At 46.4% G+C, this 17,060-nt stretch overlaps 1 protein-coding gene across 1 annotated transcript in view; it reads right to left on the bottom strand.

The window, feature by feature from the left end:
- Positions 1 to 8,553: 8,553 nt before the first annotated feature.
- The window catches only part of PTPN3 (protein tyrosine phosphatase, non-receptor type 3), a 158,701-nt gene continuing 150,194 nt past the window's right edge, over positions 8,554 to 17,060 (bottom strand). The window contains exons 23-26 of the mRNA XM_021706304.1: positions 13,207 to 13,335; positions 11,798 to 11,943; positions 11,194 to 11,329; positions 8,554 to 9,230 (exon numbers count right to left, since the gene is read on the bottom strand). Of these exons, the coding sequence (XP_021561979.1) occupies positions 9,153 to 9,230; positions 11,194 to 11,329; positions 11,798 to 11,943; positions 13,207 to 13,335 (489 nt within the window). The 3' untranslated portion in view covers positions 8,554 to 9,152. The remainder of the gene's footprint in view (positions 9,231 to 11,193; positions 11,330 to 11,797; positions 11,944 to 13,206; positions 13,336 to 17,060) is intronic.

Here is a 17,060-nt window from a genome sequence, read left to right as displayed (position 1 = left end):
TCGATTTCACTGTGTACATGTACTATATTCTGCTTATCTGGTCATTAGTTGAGAGGATTTGGATTGTTTCTACTTTTCCATTATGAATCCTGCTATGAACATCTTTTTTAAAGTCCTGATGCTATGAAAAAAAGAGAGAACTTTCCTGAAGTGAATGAGATAGATTTGAAATGATAAGAAAATTTTGGGGAGAGGGCTTGCCTGAAGCCAATTTACTTAAGTAGGAAAAAATAGAAATAAAGGAGGTTGGGAGCAGTGTCTAGAAGGAAAAGTTCAGCTCTTTGCTCCCTTGGGCTCCTGCACTTTTGGACAATTCCTACACAAACGAAAAATAGGATTCCTACAAGCTCTTTATAGTTGAGAACAGCCTGGATTTGATGCAAGAAACAGACCACTGAAGAACTATAATATTTATTATTTTTACTTTTTGTAAAGACAGGGTCATGCTGTGTTGCCCAGGCTTATCTCAAACTCGTGGACTCAACTCATCTTCCTGTTTTGGCCTCTCAAAGTGCTGGGATTACAGATGTGAACCACCACTTAGCCCCGCACTAAGTATTTATTTTAGAATGTATTTTTCTAGGCTTTTCTCAGTTGTTTCTGTTTCAAGTCACTGAGTTCTTATGGTGATTTATAAATAGAGTGTCTTTTGTTTAGAAACTGAACTTACTGGCCTTGATGACTATCAAGCATGTTCTCTGTACACCCTCTGCGTTTGCCAGGTAGGTCTTTCACTGTAACCAAAACCCTGCACCTTGTCTCAGTGAAATCTGAGAGCCAAGATCCTGGCTAGAGGCCCAGAAGCCTAGGTTAGAATGACCTCACACTCTGGACAGAGTTCGCACAACACACCCCCGTGGGCGGTGCTCCTTCACACCAGGTAGTTCTGTTGAATTTTTTCTGTTGCTGGGTTATGTATATTTTTACATTTTTTATCTAAAATCTTCCCCCCTCCCTTTTTTTTACTGTCTTGCAAGGTATGCTGACAGTTGTCATAAGCAATTTAGTCCATAGAGTGCAGGAAAATGAGATCGGATCACAACCAAATAGAAATAGACCCCTTTCGGGGGAAGGGTGAGCCTTTTCAGTTATATTCTAAAGAACAGGCATTCTTTGCCAGGCTGTCTTTTAGAAGTATGGGGAAATTGGACAGCGAAAGGAGTGGACTCTAAATGAGCATTTGTTTTTGATCACCCAGCTTCAGCATTTGGAGACATCGCCACTGTGTGAAGCAGAGATCACCTCCTGCATCTTGTGTTACAGATACAAAAAATGCAAATGCTTGTTATCTCTAGGCTCTTGCAGCTAGGCATGTGCACATAAGCTAGGCTCTGCCACTAGAAAGCATCTGCCCCCAGTGCTTAATCATATCTTGGAGATGGCAAAAAGCAGAGATGGTATGGATTAATGGTGAAGGTGGCAGCTGCAGATGCTGGTCTAGCCAGTGTCCAGGGCAGGGTGGACCTCAGTGGTGTCAGCAGTTCATGCCCTCTGCTTGGGGGTAGTGGTGGTGGGTCTACAAGGACCAGGTCTGAGATGACATTCTGACATTGTTACTGGTCACACCACGTTAGAAGCACCACCATTTCTGCATGGGGACAAAGTTTGGAGAGGGCAGAGACGAGACAAATTCTCTCTTTATTCACAATTGTCTGCTTGGCATTAAATGAGGGTAAGTCAGTTAAAGTCATCAAGACATGAGACATATTTTCAACAAATGATTGTTTAACCAGAATCTTGGGCTTGCTGTTGGGAGGTAAGTGAACAGTTGGGAAGGACCTATTTCTCAAAGCATAGGTCAGAAGTTGGGGAAGAAGGTTTCAGGTTAGGCCAGAAAGCCATCAATCACTAATGAGTCTTCTGTGGGGCTGCAGGGTAGTGCAGACTTTGACCCAATGTTTCTTGTGGTCTCTGTGAGGACGCACAGTTGATACTGTCACCTTGCACAACTCTGGGGATGTTGTTTACAGTTATCTAGGAGGAAAAGAGACGGAAAAAATGCAAGGTTGCCCATGGAGCCATATGACTGAGTGACAGACTGTGGAACTCAGAGACTGGGATGGGATGCGGGCTGAAGGAGGGCATGACCCTCACACCCCTGAGAGAAAGGAGAATGGTTGTTTATCTATGTTGCAGGGGGCCATAGTAAAGCTGAACCTTACTTAAGCAAACCACACACAATGCCTGTGCCAAGACCACCAGTCAGCAGAGGGTGATATCAGGACCCAGGCTGGGACCTCATGCTGCCCCCCGTGAGAGTCCTCCCTCCTTGCCTGTCTTGCTGTGGGGCTCTAGGGGAGAGCAAGACCTCTCAGACACAACTAGGGCCTCTGATTAAATGAATAATTATGATAAAATGAATTTGATTGCCCTGGACTGAATTGTGTCACCTCCCAAATTCATATGCTGAAGACCTAACCCATGGTGGGATGGTATTTGAAGATGTAACCTGTGAGAAACAATCAGATTTAGATGAGGTCATGAGGGTGGGGTCCTCATTATGGGATTAGTGTCTTTATAAAGTGAGAAAGAGACACAGGTTTACTCTCACCATCATTTGAGGACACAGTGAGAAGGCAGCTGTTTGCCAGCCAGAAAGAGAGCCCTCACTAGGAAACAAATCTGCTAGCACCTTACTCTTGGACTTCCCAGGCTCCAGAGCTATGGGAAATAACTATCTGTTGCTTAATCCACCAGTTTATGGTATATTGTTACAGCAGCCCAAACAGATGAAGACTACTTACTCACCCCAGAGAGGTTATTTCAATAACTGGATTTGATTACAGAAATCACTTGAATAGATTAAAATGTAAATAGGAGCAGCACAAAAGAAAAGACATCTACTGTGGCCAATTGAGGTGCTCAGGTCCCAGAACGGGCTGCAAAATTTTGAGAACAAAGGTTCATGTTCTCTACTGGAGACTCCTCAGACTGATTGCATATGTGTCCTCAATGTCCGATTTTAGGCCCAAAAAACAACCTCACCATCTCCCCCACCCTTAGTTCTTTTTGTTTGTGGCACCCACATCCACCATTTGCCCAACCTGGAAACTGGCCCCATCTCTAGCTTTTCTCTCTGCACGCCTGTCAGCTATCAAGTTATCATGTCTTCCTTTATTTATTTATTTATTTATTTTGAGTTGGAGTCTCACTCTGTTGCCCAGACTGGAGTGCAGTGGCCGCTCCTGGCCACCGCAGCCTCAACCTGCTGGGCTCCGGCGATCCTTCTGTCCCAGCCTTCCAAGTAGCTGGAACTACTTTTTTGGTTTATTGTAGAGATGAGGTCTGCCAAGTTGACCAGGCGGGTCTCAAACCCATGGGCTCAGGCAATCCACTCACCTCAGCCTCCCAGAGGCGCGGGATTACAGGCTGAGCCACCGAGCCCGGCACGTCTTCCTTTAAATACATCTGGGCTACAACCAGTTACCACCATTCTCATCACTGTCATTTCTCCCTGGATCTCTGCTGCTGCCTCCCAACAGGTCTTACTTGGTTCTTTCTCTGGTTTATTTTTTTCATTTTTATTTTCGAGTTGTGGGGCATTATGTGAGGATTTGCTACATAAGTAAATTGCGTGGTGAGATTTGGTCTTCTAGTGAGCCTGCCCTCTGGAAGTGGACACAGTGTCCTGCCTCTGGTTTAGACAATCATGTTGCAAGCCCTGGGGCAGCCTCAGAGGCAATCCTAGAGCCTTCCTTGAGGAAAGGGAATCCCGAGGCTTAGGGACTAACCAGCAAGGCTATAAGAGCAGTCAAAAATGAAGACTGGCTTGTATAATTAGGGGTTGGGGGATGGGTAGGGCTCTGGAATTTCTAGGAGAGAACAAGGTCAGGTTTGTGTTATGAGTCCATTCTTATTCAAATGATTCAGGTACACAATGAATGCAAACCAGCTAGCTTCAAAGACCAGATTAAGGGTGTTGCTTCCCACCCATGCTTCTCTTTCAGGTAACCTCAAGACCGCTGCCTTTAAGTTGAGGAAGAAGCAGAGCACAGAATACCACAGTCTAGACCAGATCTTCTGCTGTGAGTACTTGATGGATTCCATGGCTAAGAAATTGCAAGCCTTTTAGAACCATGAAAGCAACTCTAGAGAGTCCTCTAAAACTGCCCAAGGAGTTAAGCAAGCCACAAAAGCTGTGCTTGTCCCCATGAAGGCTGCCCTCAGCAGCCCCACCTGGCTGTGGCCATGGAGGTCAATGGACAAGGAGTTCCTTCCACACAGCAAGACTGGGCTATCACGTGCCTACTCAAGGAACTCACTGTATTGCAAAAGGGCATCTTCATTAGTCCTGTGCAGTGGATTTGATACCCACTAGGAGCAGTAACGCCGTGCTGCCTGTTCTCCCCTCTACTGAAAGAATTTCGATGGTCATTTCCCTGTTTGTACTTCACTACTGTTTCTGGGTGACCTTGGGAGGAGATAGCTTGTCTTTTAAGTTTTTAGATCATTAGAGTACAAGAAGTCACCCAGAACTGACAGAAGACTGAAGATCTCCCAAAGATGATTTTTGCTTCAGCTTCATGCTGTAACTGCATGGGGTTTTGGTGTCTCCCTTGGGGAGAAGAGGGATGGGCTTCATGTGGGGAAAGAAGGGCGGCCAAAGAGTCGAGCCACGGCAGAGACTACTAATTGTCCCTCAAGCCCATTCTTTTCTTATTTCTCAGAAACAGAACCCTTCAATCTAAGTTAGGCACATGGTTTCTTGGAATAAAAATGACTAGACTCCCTTGCAGTAGGTATGGCCCTACCTAGTGGTATAGTGAAGATGCCCTTTGGCAGGACAGTGAGTTGCTTGAGTAGGCACCTGACAGCCCCATCTTGCTGTCTGGAAAGGACTCCTTGTCCGTTGACCTCCATGGCCACTGCCAAGGTAGAGTCACTGAGGGGGGCCTTCTTGGAGACAGTACAGCTTTTTGTAGTGACTAACTTCTGATCAACAGAATGTATGACCTCCAGGTGCCATCCCCTCCAGGAAGGGGTCTTTTCTCCCCCCCTTTCCTCCATCCTGATGGCTGCTGTGTGAACTAGGTAGGAGCCGCATTTTGAGAATGGCAGAGCAACAAGGGGACACCCGGGACCCCAGGTGATCATGGAGCCACCCTGGCAGCTCTGCATGCTAGAAAGTAAACTTGCACTTTGTGTAAACTATTTGTCACGATCGTGGGATCTAATTCTGCCCTATAATTTGTCACACAAAGTCAAGGCCAAGATGGGTACTACTAGGTATGGGAGGTCCTGCTCCTGAGCAGAGGAAAGGTGGAGATGAACAGAGAGCACTCTCCTCCAAGAGTTGATATTTCACAAAATGTTTAAAAAGTGAAACACTTGCAGAAATCAGACCATTCAAATGAAAATATCAACAGACAACAATAATGTTGCATAGCTTGAATTTTTTATATCGATCCAGTGGTTTTTCAGTAGAGTCACTGACAGAACAAGGTCAGAACAAAAAACATTCCAAATCTACAGGAAAAGTATTGCTGACCGATGAAATTACTTTTCAAAATGACGTGACTTCACACAAATCCTTTGGTTGCTCTAAACAGAACGTGAACTATGAAGATGGTGGACCAGCCCAGGCATCAAACTCCCATGTGTTTGGTTTCCCAGGCGGAGATCACAGAGTCATTGCCATCTTTACTGAGACCACCCTCAGCTGAGGATTTCAGGCAAGAACCTGAGGGTGGCAATTCTTGTCTTTGCATTCAACAGCTACGAGGTCTGAGAGATACCCTCTTGGTGACAAGTCACAGCAATGTGACACACGTCTCTCTAGCAGCCATAAAGCTTTGGTTTGGGACTAATTTAGATTCTTTTGAATATCAGGTTCCCAGAATGACAAATCTTGAGCTCTCGTCCCGCCCAACCTTTCCATTTTAGAGACAAGGAAATGGGGGCTTGGTCAACACACCTTGCCTAAGTCCAGGTCTGGATCCAAGCCCTGCCTCTTACAATATTTCTCCTCTGAAGGTGCTTCTTGCTTGTCTCTAGAGGAAGAAGTGGACGGTTGCTTGCCCACAGATGATAATTTCAGAGGAACAAAGAATGCCAGCTAGCAACACAGCAGCAATAGCATCTACATTAAAGAATATTTAAGTTTACATTACTTAAATAGGTAGGAAACTGAAGACTAGTACAAGTGTGTGATTCCCTCCACCCCCACCCAAATTGAGTGAAATCTTTTTCTCTGGAAAGTCAAAACAATAAGTGCAGGTTCTAGAGGGTGGCACCAGCAGAGATCTCCCATCTTGATTAAATCAGCATGGAGTCTAATTAGATCTTCTAGAAAGCACCAGAATGTAGGATGTTGATGTGTTCTCCATTCAGTCAAATTTCCCAGGCGAAATATTTATCCCGATTCTGATGCAGTTCTTCACTTAGGACTCAAAAAGGTTAATAAGTATAACTGCTTAAGTTTATAACGTGGTGAAACAGGAAACTTGAGCTATGGATTTTAATTGGTAATATCTACAGTATTGTATTATTTTGCTCCTTTAACTCATTCTTGTCTTGTTCTTCCCAGTATTTCATAAATTTTGTCCCTGGCAACATCTGCTGGGTCTGAACTGCTGGTGTGCACAGTGGCAGAAAAACCTGGATGCAACCTTTGATAAGCTTTTCAGAAATTTATCTGAACATAACGGCAACATTTCTGCAACCATATTGAACAATTTGTTTTTAGAAAAACAATAAAGACATTTATACACTTTTAAAGCTTTCTGCACACAGGGTGACGATGCATTTTTTATCAAATGGCAATGATTTGCTAAATATCTTGATGGCACTTACATTTAAGTCAGTTTCCCTCCTCCCCCTCTTTTGTGGAGCTTTGCTGAGAGAATTTTTATGAGTCTGGACTGAACAAAGGTACTGGTATGATATTCCTTTGTACTCTTGTACTCTTGATGTCCCCTTCCATGAAAAGAGCATTTTTCTCTTATGAAAACCCAGTGGATTCTACTTTTGTTTGATGTGTTTTGGGGCTAATCACCGATAAGCTCACTTTCCTAAGGAATTCATCTGTAAGCAGTGTCAGCTCCTATTCCAGCTGATGAAAATTCACATCAGTCACATGATCTTATTCAATCCTCATATTTAACCTAAAGTTCCAAGATTGTTTCTCTTATTTTACAGATGAGAAAAGAGAGGCAGAGCTCCTATGTGACGCAGTGCGCAGCTAGTGAGTACTGAGTGGGAGTAGGAACCAAATCTCCCAGCCCTTAGCTGCACACCTTCCGGTGCTTTCTTGTTTCACAGTATGGGGTTACAGCACTGTGTACCACCTTCCATCCATCCCTGTCATTTAGCAGCAGAAAACCCAGGAGGGAAAGGATGGAAGTATGCAAGTAAATATGCCAGCTCTGGAGATGAAGAACCTTTAGAAACCTGCTGTCCCATCCCGTATGGGTCTTTGCAACCAGGAAGCTACTCTATTGGTCCGGAGTCTGCTAAGCATCAAAATGGCCTTATTTAGGTGCACCATAACATGAAAGCATCCCTTCAGTATAAATGCAAAAGGGTTAAGAAACGGGTTTAGCTTCCTCTTCTGGGTACATGAAAATCGCTATTTAAAAATACCACATTAAATGTTTATGCAATTTATTTTCCTTAAATAATAATTTGCTACAGTCCTGTCACAAATTTTAAAAAATTTAACACAGTATTCACAAAGGCAGAATTCTTTAGGACAATCAAAATCATGGTGTATTTAGAATAAATTAACATCAGATTGTGTTTATATTCAGATAGTCTGATCCTCTCCTTTGAAATGAAATGGAGACCATTGTAACTGAGGGTGAATGCACACATTTGTTCTTCTATACAGAGACTCATTCTTTATATAAACTCAGCGGTAATTTAAATCAAGCCAGGAATCCTGAGAAACACACCCCTGGGTGCACATTCATGTACACACCCCCATGGACAACCCTCTAGAAGCTGGGTTTCCCATGGTTCAATTACTAGAAGATCTTTTCTCAGAAGGGCCAAAGATTCTGAATATTTGGATGATATTGTCCCATCTCCCCTCAGGAAAATTGTAAGGTTTCAAGTGTAGTAGCTTGAAGTAGCAGCAACACATGGAGTAGATTCAGTAGTCAGTGATTCCAGTCCCGGGTTCCAAGTATACAGTCAGAGGCAAGCAGAGGCAAGAGACACAACCACATCTACAACTAAGACACACGACAAAAGGACACTTGGAGTCCTAGTTCTCAGAGTCTCAGCTGAAAACTCACGTGAACATACATTACTAATCCAGCTCAGGTACCAAGGGTGAACCTCAAGAGGGTCACAATTCTCTTGAACTGAAACAAGAGGATTGCCTAAGCCCCTGGGTTTGAGACCAGCCTGGGCTACTTGATGAGACCTTGTCTCTACAATTAAAAAAAAAAAAAATTAGCTGGGCATGGAGGAACATGCCTATAGTTCCAGCTACTTGGAAGGCTGGGGTGGAAGGATCCCCTGAGCCCAGCAGGTTGAGGACACATTGGCCGCAAGTGTGCCACTGCACTCTAGCCTGGGCGACAGAGTGAGACTCCAACTCAAAAAAAAAAAAAGTGGCTGGGAGATGGGACAAAGGAAGGGAGAGCAGACGAGGTACCGCTCGTCTTTCAGCCTGATTCCCATTGCACTGCCGTCTAGTACATTCATCAAGGTTTCCTTAGCATCAGGGGTGGGTGGACATGAATTGTTCCAGCTCTGCCTAGAAGCACAGAAAGCTCAGCCCTTAGAGTCCTATGCACACCCACACACAAAACATCCAAGAGACCCGAGATAACCATGCCATCTTGTGGTTGGGTGGTCAACAGCACTGTGGGCATCCCCTCTCAACTGCCCGAGGATGGCTGACAGGGTTATATATGGTGATGCTAGGGAGGAAGGCATTAGGACAGGCCCCAAACTGAGATCCCTTTTGTGTATTTCTCTCTGTAGGAATATGGGCCTAAATGATGCCATAATTGCATGCGTATCTACATCAGTTCCTATGTACATGTTACATTTTCTATAGAAATTTAAAGTGCTTGGGTTCAAAGGTGCCCATTCCTTTCCCACAGCTACCGGTTCCTCTTGCTGCTTCCAGAGAGAAGGTCTGTCTTCCTCTTTGAGGAGGATGCCCTTGGGAAAGAGGAATGAACGTTTTCACAGTTGTCTTAACTAGGATCCAGCATCTGGACTAAGCCTTCTTCATACACACGAAGAATTGCCTCACACACAAACTTGTACTGGCTCTGGAAAAGAAAATAAAGCTGTCAAGTCCCACAGCTCCAGGAATACTGCATAGCACCATGTATGTGGTGAGTCTTTTGCATCGTTCCCAAATATTCCCTGAGTACCAATCCTGGGTCACGTGCCAGGCAAAGAGTGGCAAAGGCACACCTGTGAGTGCCTGATTCCTGCATGATGGGTGGAAGAGTGCTCCCAGAGACAGGCAGGCAAAGCATCATGGAACATGACAGAGGAAAGACTGGCAGTCTGGGGGGATTTGGGGAAGGAGCGAAGGTTCCCATAGGGTGGCCATTCTAGTAAGCAGACATGTGGCAGCCCCAAGGAGAACATTCCATGTTGAGAAACAATATCAGGGTCCTTGGTTTTGGCAGGAATACTTGGGCATATAGAGGAAGAGGGACACAGGTGGCCTAGGACCTGTGTGTGGAGCACCTTGCACTGGGGTAAGGACTCCGGATTTTGTGTGTGTGTGTGTGAGTCAGGGCCTTATTCTGTGGCCCAGGCTGGAGTGTAGTGGCATGATTACAGCTCACTGCGGTTTCGACCACCTAGGCTCAGGCGATCCTTCGACCTCAGTCTCCTGAGTGGCTGGGACTACAGATGTGTGCCACCATCCTTGGCTAGTTTTTGTAGAGATGAGCTATCGCTATGTTGCCCAGGCTGGTCTTGAACTCCTGGGATCAACCAATCCTCCCACCTTAGCCTCCCAAAGGCAGCCATGCTGGGATTACAGGCATGAGGTACTGTGTCCAGCCTAAAACTCTGAATTTTGTCTTAAAAAGAAGAGCCACTGAAAGAGGGTCTGCAGGATATGCCCATTTATATTAGCAAATACCTAAGAAACATAGCGTACCAAAGTGTACAGGGGGGATAAAAGCATTTAAACTGAGCTTTTCCAGCTAGGAACACTACTAAGATGAGGGACTTTTTTTCTTTTTAACCAGCAGTGAGGTCTTCCATACCACAAAACAGGGCAGAGAATGACCTTAATACCATAAGCCGATTTTTTTTCCTCTTAACCAGATTTCCTGAGTACAAGCTAATATAAAACAAAGGCTCATAATCTATTAGGGAAATCTTACCAACTTTGTCTCCAAGTCTGTGAGGATCCAGAACTGGTTGGAACATGGAGTTCCTACTCCTTTATTTGCTAACTTCTTCTCATCCATCCTGGAGGTTTTGCCTGAGAGGCCACTCCTCCAGGAAGGAGGCCTTTCTTGACTTTCCAAAGTCTGCTTTAGATACTCTGCTACCATGTTCTCAGTCACCCTGAACTCCCCCATCACTGCGGAGATTTATGATAGATGAATCCAGTTTTACTAGATTCAAGCTTCAGTCTTTCCTGTTTCCACAATTAACTGCTGAATAAATGAATGAGTGTGGGATGGTCCCCATTTTACATATGGGGAAACTGAGGCTTAAAGAGAAGTAAAGGGACTATTCCAAGGTCACCAGTAGATGGGGGAGCCTGAATCAAGCTCTTTCCACACCATCCTGCTGCCCCTTCTTGCCCTTCTGGGGGAAAATCCCCAAGATTTCCTGTTGAGAACAGTTGCAGTGCCAAGTACTCTGGTACCACATGAGTGGGAGAGAGCCCAGAGGAGGAGAGAGTAGGACTGTGTGTGATGTTCACCAAGCCAGACGGGTATACAGGCACAGGTGAGTGGGGTATGAAAATGCACATGATGGGGTAGTGGTTCAACAATGCAGAATACAACCAGGACTGCTTCCTGGCAGACAGGCTGGCAGGAAATAAACACACAGGCACCAGGAAAGGAGGGCAGCAAAACTCATAGCGGTTAGATTGGTGAGGGCTACAGAGTCGTGCAGCCCCTGACAAGCTCTGTGACCCGGCAAGTGACTCAGCCCCCTTGAGCTGTAGTCTCTTGATTTGCAAAGCCCTCATTTCCAGGCCTGGTCCAGTGCAAGCATTCAGGAAATGCGGCCATTGTTATTACTACTCACCGATGTCTGCACCATCATGGCGCGCTGGTCTCGCATTTTCCGGACAATATCCAGCGGGTAGACGGGCAGGTTTCTCTCAATTAAGCACATGGCTGTTTCCATAGTGACCAACACACCAGTTCGACCTATTCCAGCACTGGAGAGGGTAAGGAAGAGAGACTTGGGATTTGCCTGGGCATCATCTGCATAGCCCAGCCAGCACATTTACTCAGAAGGAGCTTTCCTCCCTTGGCTTTCAAGAATACAAAACACACACTTGAGTTGTGCTCTCAAACAGGCTGAAAAAGCTTATGCTCACACATCCGGAGGCTGGGGGCTTAACAGCTAGTGGAACGAAACCCATTGTCAAGTGCAAAATCCACTCCCTTTCTCATTCATGTCTATGGTAAAGGTCAGCCGACTTCAGGGCAGAGGGAAGGGTATGTTCGGCTCTGTACTACATCCAAATATTTGAAATAGTGAAGAAATAAAGTAAATAGAGGTCTGCAAGAGCACACAATTTGCAGAATTTAGGGTGAGTTTGGCATCTGCCAATTCTCTCTAGGCCTTTCTCAAGAGGTACAAGTATTCTAAAGGAAACCAAACCAAATCACAAGCATCATACCTGCAGTGAACTAAGACAGGCTCCCTGTCCACTCTCAGGGACCTCACATAGTTGACAAATTCCAGGAAGTCCGAGGAGTCATCAGGCACGCCGTGGTCGGGCCACGCGACGTACTGGAGATGTGTCACTGCGTGATCCTCCCCAGTCTGTGGAAGATGCAGTGGCCTTGATGAGTCAATCCAGATGGTGGGCAAGAGGACCCCAACCCTCCCCCAGACTCCTCCAGGGTGGCCTCGTCTCCTGATGCTCTTTCTGCCACTGTGCATAGCCTTGTTGTGGCTGCTGCCAATCCGCCCTGCTCTCCCAAGACACCCACCTCTCTCAGGTTCTGCACAGGTCACTCCCACAGGATTGCTGCCTTGACCGCTTCTGCCCAGTGATTTTATCCCCTGTGGTACTTGCCATATATGCTGGCTCTTATTTTATTTTGTATGTATGTATGTACAGTTGGAGTCTCACTCTGTCGTCCAGGCTGGAATGCAGTGGTACGATCATGGCTCTCTACCCACTTGGCTCAAGCAATTCTTCCGCCTTAGCCTCCCCAGTAGCAGGTGCATGCCAGCACGCCTGACTAATTTTTAAAATAGAGATGGTGTCTCATTATGTTGCCCAGGTTGGTCTCAAACTCCTAGACTCAAGCAATCCACCTGCCTCAATCTCCCAAAGTGCTGGGATTACAGGCATGAGCCATCACTCCTGCCTTATTTTTTTATAGTGGTAAAATATACATAACATGATGCTTACCACTGTGAACCATTTTTCAATGTATTGTTCATTAAATATAGTTCATTAGTGGCATTAAGTATAATTAAGTATATTCACAATGTTGTGCAACCATCACCACTGTCTATTTCTACAACTTTTTCTTTCTCAACCAAACATAAATTCTGTAAGCTTTATACCATATGATACAATATTCCTCTATTCTCATTCTATCTCTTCTCCAAACCCCTGGCAACCACTGTTCTACTTTCTGTCTCTTAATTTGACTATGCTAGGTATTTCACAGTATCTAGAAGTACTATGAAGTGAAACCATACAGTGTCTATCTTTCTGTGACTGGCTGAGTTCACTTAGCAAAATGTCTTCAAGGTTCATCCATGATGAAGCATGTGTCAGAATTTCTTCCCTTTCTAAGGCTGAATCCTAGTCCATTTTATGGATGCACTACATTTTGTTTGTCCATTCCTCCATCGATGGACACTGGGTTACTTCTATCACCAGCCTGTTGTGAACTGTGTCCCTCTGGACACAGGAACTGGCTCTCTGACAGGTGTCTTGTATGTTCACTGACATGCTCGCCAGGCAAAAAGAGAGAGCAGATCCAGAAGCGTGACCCACCTGGGACCATGGTAGCTGCTGATACCATGACTTCCCCTCCACTGTGCCCCACAGAGACTGCCGCTCACCTCGGTGTTCGTGACCAGCATTTCTCGGGACACGTAGGCAATGGTGCAATCCTCTGACTGACACCGGATGTGAAAGCCACCATGGTCCACGACGTCAGGGGGATCGGGCCAGTACTGATGACACTTGGTCTGCAAGGAGGTACCAAGTAGGAGTTAGCCTACTCTGTGGGAGTGTGCATGTGACCAGTTAACTGTGGACAGGTGGATCGGTAGGGCATCTGGCCAACATCCCGCATACTGATGACAACTGATAGGAGAAAAGAAACTCAGGCATGGCTGATCCACTCTGTTCATGGTCCTGGGGCGGGGATGGAGGGCAGAGGAACCTCCTTCCTCCTTTGGAGAGTGGGGTGGTATCAGCCTGCCAGGAGCCTGGCCACAGCTCTTCAATAAGCCCCAGACTATATCCTGGAAGAAGAGGACAAGAGACTGATCTTCTTTACACCAGGGCCCATTCACTGCAAAAACAGCAGAGGCCTCAGATGCGGGGCCTTGGCTGATGAGCAACCTCCCCACCCCTAGTGGAGCCAAGCCCAGTCCTTCAGGCCCTTCCTTGGCTCCAACAGCCCCCCTGCCTTAGCTGCCCACCACCATCCACCCCTACCCTCCTGAGGTGGGTGGCCTCCAGGCACAGCAGTTTCGGACACACACTGGACTGTCAGCTACACCTCTGCTAGGATCATTTCCACCTCCATTTTTCAGCCAGATGACTTCAAACAAGATGCTTCACCTCTCTGATTTTTCATGTTTTCCACCCAAAAGACAGGGCAGGTGATGGGACTGAAGGCAGTGTGCAGTGCTGAGTCCACTGTGGGGGCTAGGTCAGTGGTGGTCACTATTACTGCTATTTTCATGGACTCCACATTAGCTTGAGTAAGAGTGATCAGAGATTCCACAAACATAGATTAAGATTAAGGGAATCCCCAAATGGAGAGGAATATCCCTTTTCATTTGAATAGCACCTCTGAGGCCCTCAAATGTTTTATAAACGATGCCCTATGGGGCCAATACTCCCATATAGCAGACTGGGAACCCAGGGCTCGGTGGGATTAAGAGATTTGCACAAGGCCATTGGGCCACTGTGGTGCAGCCTGGTACCCTTCCTGCAGCACCCCAGTGTCTCAGTATGGCTGTTGTTTCTCCATAGTCTGACTGCTCCCATCGCCCTCTCCCATTTCTATCCCCCTGTCCCAACCCTGTAGTTTGTTTCAGCAGCTATCTTAGGGCCTGCCTTTGGCATCTAGCAAAATTCAGGGCTATCCTGTCCTTCCTACCACAGTTCCTTCTGCCAGTCAAATTCTGACTCATTGAAATAAGTGCTTTTCCCTGAACCTATATGTAGTTGTATCAACTTAAGTAAAAATTACACTTGTTTATGGTAGAAAGGTGGCATAGCCAAAAGACATAGGTAATTTGTCTGGAAATAGTTTTTCCTATTTTCAAATGTCACAGTGACTATTTGAATTCAAGTATGCTGCTGGAAAGCTAGAGTTAAGAATTTACTTGGAAACCTTAAATGGGGGTATTATAGTTAGTAGCTATTTCCTGACTCTGCTTAGACATGAGGTGCTGCTGTCTATAGAACCCAAGTCTGGAGTCCACACACACAGATCCTGGATCTGCCTCCTAATCTGTCTAGGAAGAACAACACCCTGCCCAGCAGGCTCCCAAGGGTCCTGCCCGCAGGGTAAGTGATGGGAGGCTATTCTTTGAAGGGGTCAGGGTCAAGTGGCAAGGTAGAGCCACACATATCTGTATTCATGGAGAGGCTCCTTATTCCACAGAGAATCTGACCTGAACTGGACTCTCTCTTTACCTCTAATCAACTTTAGGTTTTAGGTCTGTTAGGTTCTGAGAGCATCTGGGTGATAGTGGAAAGAGCAAGAAGTTTGTATTGATTCCAAGTTTCAGTACTGGTTAATAAGTTCTTACAAACCAGTGATGTGACCTATGGCAGGTTACTTAACTTCTCTCAGCCTCCGTTTCCACATGAAAGCTGCAGCATTGCGAGGTGACCATGCCAAAGCCTAGTATCTTTGGCACAATGCATGCTAAGTGCAGAATGGAGCCGCTCATGGACATGTACTTTTTAAATCCTGGCTTCAAAACATACCTATGAGGTGGGCACTATGATTGTCTTTGTTTTGTGGGTGAGTAAACTGAGGTTTAGGGCATGAATCAACTTGTGTCAGATCACACACATAGAAATTGGGGCAGAGCCGGAATTTCGTAACAGGGCTGTGAACGCTTAGCCAGGTAGATATACCTGGAAATGACAAGAAAATATACCCCCACAGGGCTGTGGTTCCATTAAATAGTACAATCTGCAGAGGGCCTGCACTGTGGAGAGAAGAGCACTTCTGGGGAAGCTGCTCAAGGACAATGGTGGTCAGTGAAGCTGAAGGCCAGCAACAAGCTGCTGGGCACAAGACCTGGGCAGATGCTGCCAAGACAGCTCAGAGCACGCTCTCTCAGCGATTCACAGGCCTGGGTGTGGACTGTTTCTCTTGCTCCAGGCCCAAGGGTGGCTTTGAGGAGAAAGTTCAGGAAAGGAGAGCTGAGTAGAGAGATGGCCCTGAAAAGATGTGCCTTTCTGGACCAGAGGAGACGTGCCAAAGGCTGGGTGGGAGAAAAGCTGCACATCTGCTGGGGGTCCCACTCTACTAAAAGCATGAGGTGGGAGAACACAAATGGGACATGCTAAAAAATCTCATCTCTTGGAAAAAGAAAGAGGCAAAGCTGCTCACCCACAGCAACCAATTTCCTCCAATCAGAAAGAACTGGTGGGTGGTGATGAGGACAGGGTAGGGACTTCAGGATAAAGGGCTCAGGTCATCCGGGCATCTGAGAGTTTGCAACAGGAGAGGGAAGAAACATGCACCCTGGGTTTCGAAGAACAGGTTAATACTCACTGATAAACAGGGGAGGTAAGTTCTCCTGGCCAGAGAGGGTGAAGGGAACGCTAAACCTCAGGGGAGGTGGGAAGCTCTAATGCAGGAAACCAATGGAAGCAGCCAGGACAGGTTCAAATAGGAAGACAGGGCTGGGAAACAAAGAAACCCGCCAGGTCACACAGAGACCTCAGATGAGCTCAGGTGTAACAGACACCAATAAAAGAGAGGAGGGGCCACCAGCAGTGAGGAGCAGGTGAGGCAGGTCCTGCAAGAGCAGCCAGAGGAAGCTGAGACCTCTTGGATCACAGAAAGGGCCTTTTCTCCCGTGCTGGAACACACAGGATGAGGGAAAAAAGGGGACTGCTATCTAGATCATCTACCACTAACCCTAAGACAACAACCTATTCCTGTGGGGGGCTTCCTTTTCTCTGAGGAGAAGAAAGACCTTCCTGCTGAAAAGGCAGAGTAAACTTTAAAGGGGAAAGAGATGCCCAACACAGAGAAGAAGACAGTGACAGTGACAGTGTTGGGCCACCTGAATGGATGCAGATGTTGGCTCTACAAATTGCATCATGAGCTGGGTGCAGTGACATGCCTGGAGTCCCTGCTACTCAGGAGACTGAGATGGGAGGATGGCTTGAGCCCAGGAGTTCAAGGCCAGCCTTGGCAACATAGTGAGATGCTGTCTCTAAAAAATAAATAAGCCAGGCTCGGTGGGTCAGCCTGTAATCCCGCGCCTTGGGAGGCTGAAGTGAGTGGATTGCCTGAGCCCGAGGGTTTGAGACCTGCCTGGGCAGCGAGACCTCATCTCTACAATAAATTAAAAAAAAATCAGCCAGGCGTGGTAGTGCACGCCTGTAGTTCCAGCTATTCGGAAGGCTGAGGCGGAAAGATTGCCGAAGCCCAGCATGTTGAGGCTGCAGTGGCCGGGAGCGGCCACTTCACTCCCGTCTGGGCGAC

This window comes from Carlito syrichta, unplaced genomic scaffold (assembly GCF_000164805.1).
Source record: "Carlito syrichta isolate Samal-C Ts95f unplaced genomic scaffold, Tarsius_syrichta-2.0.1 Scaffold315407, whole genome shotgun sequence".
In the NCBI taxonomy this organism is placed as follows: Eukaryota; Metazoa; Chordata; class Mammalia; order Primates; family Tarsiidae; genus Carlito; species Carlito syrichta.
The sequence above is the reverse complement of the archived record's forward strand: the minus strand, read 5'-3'. Positions and strand labels throughout refer to the sequence as shown.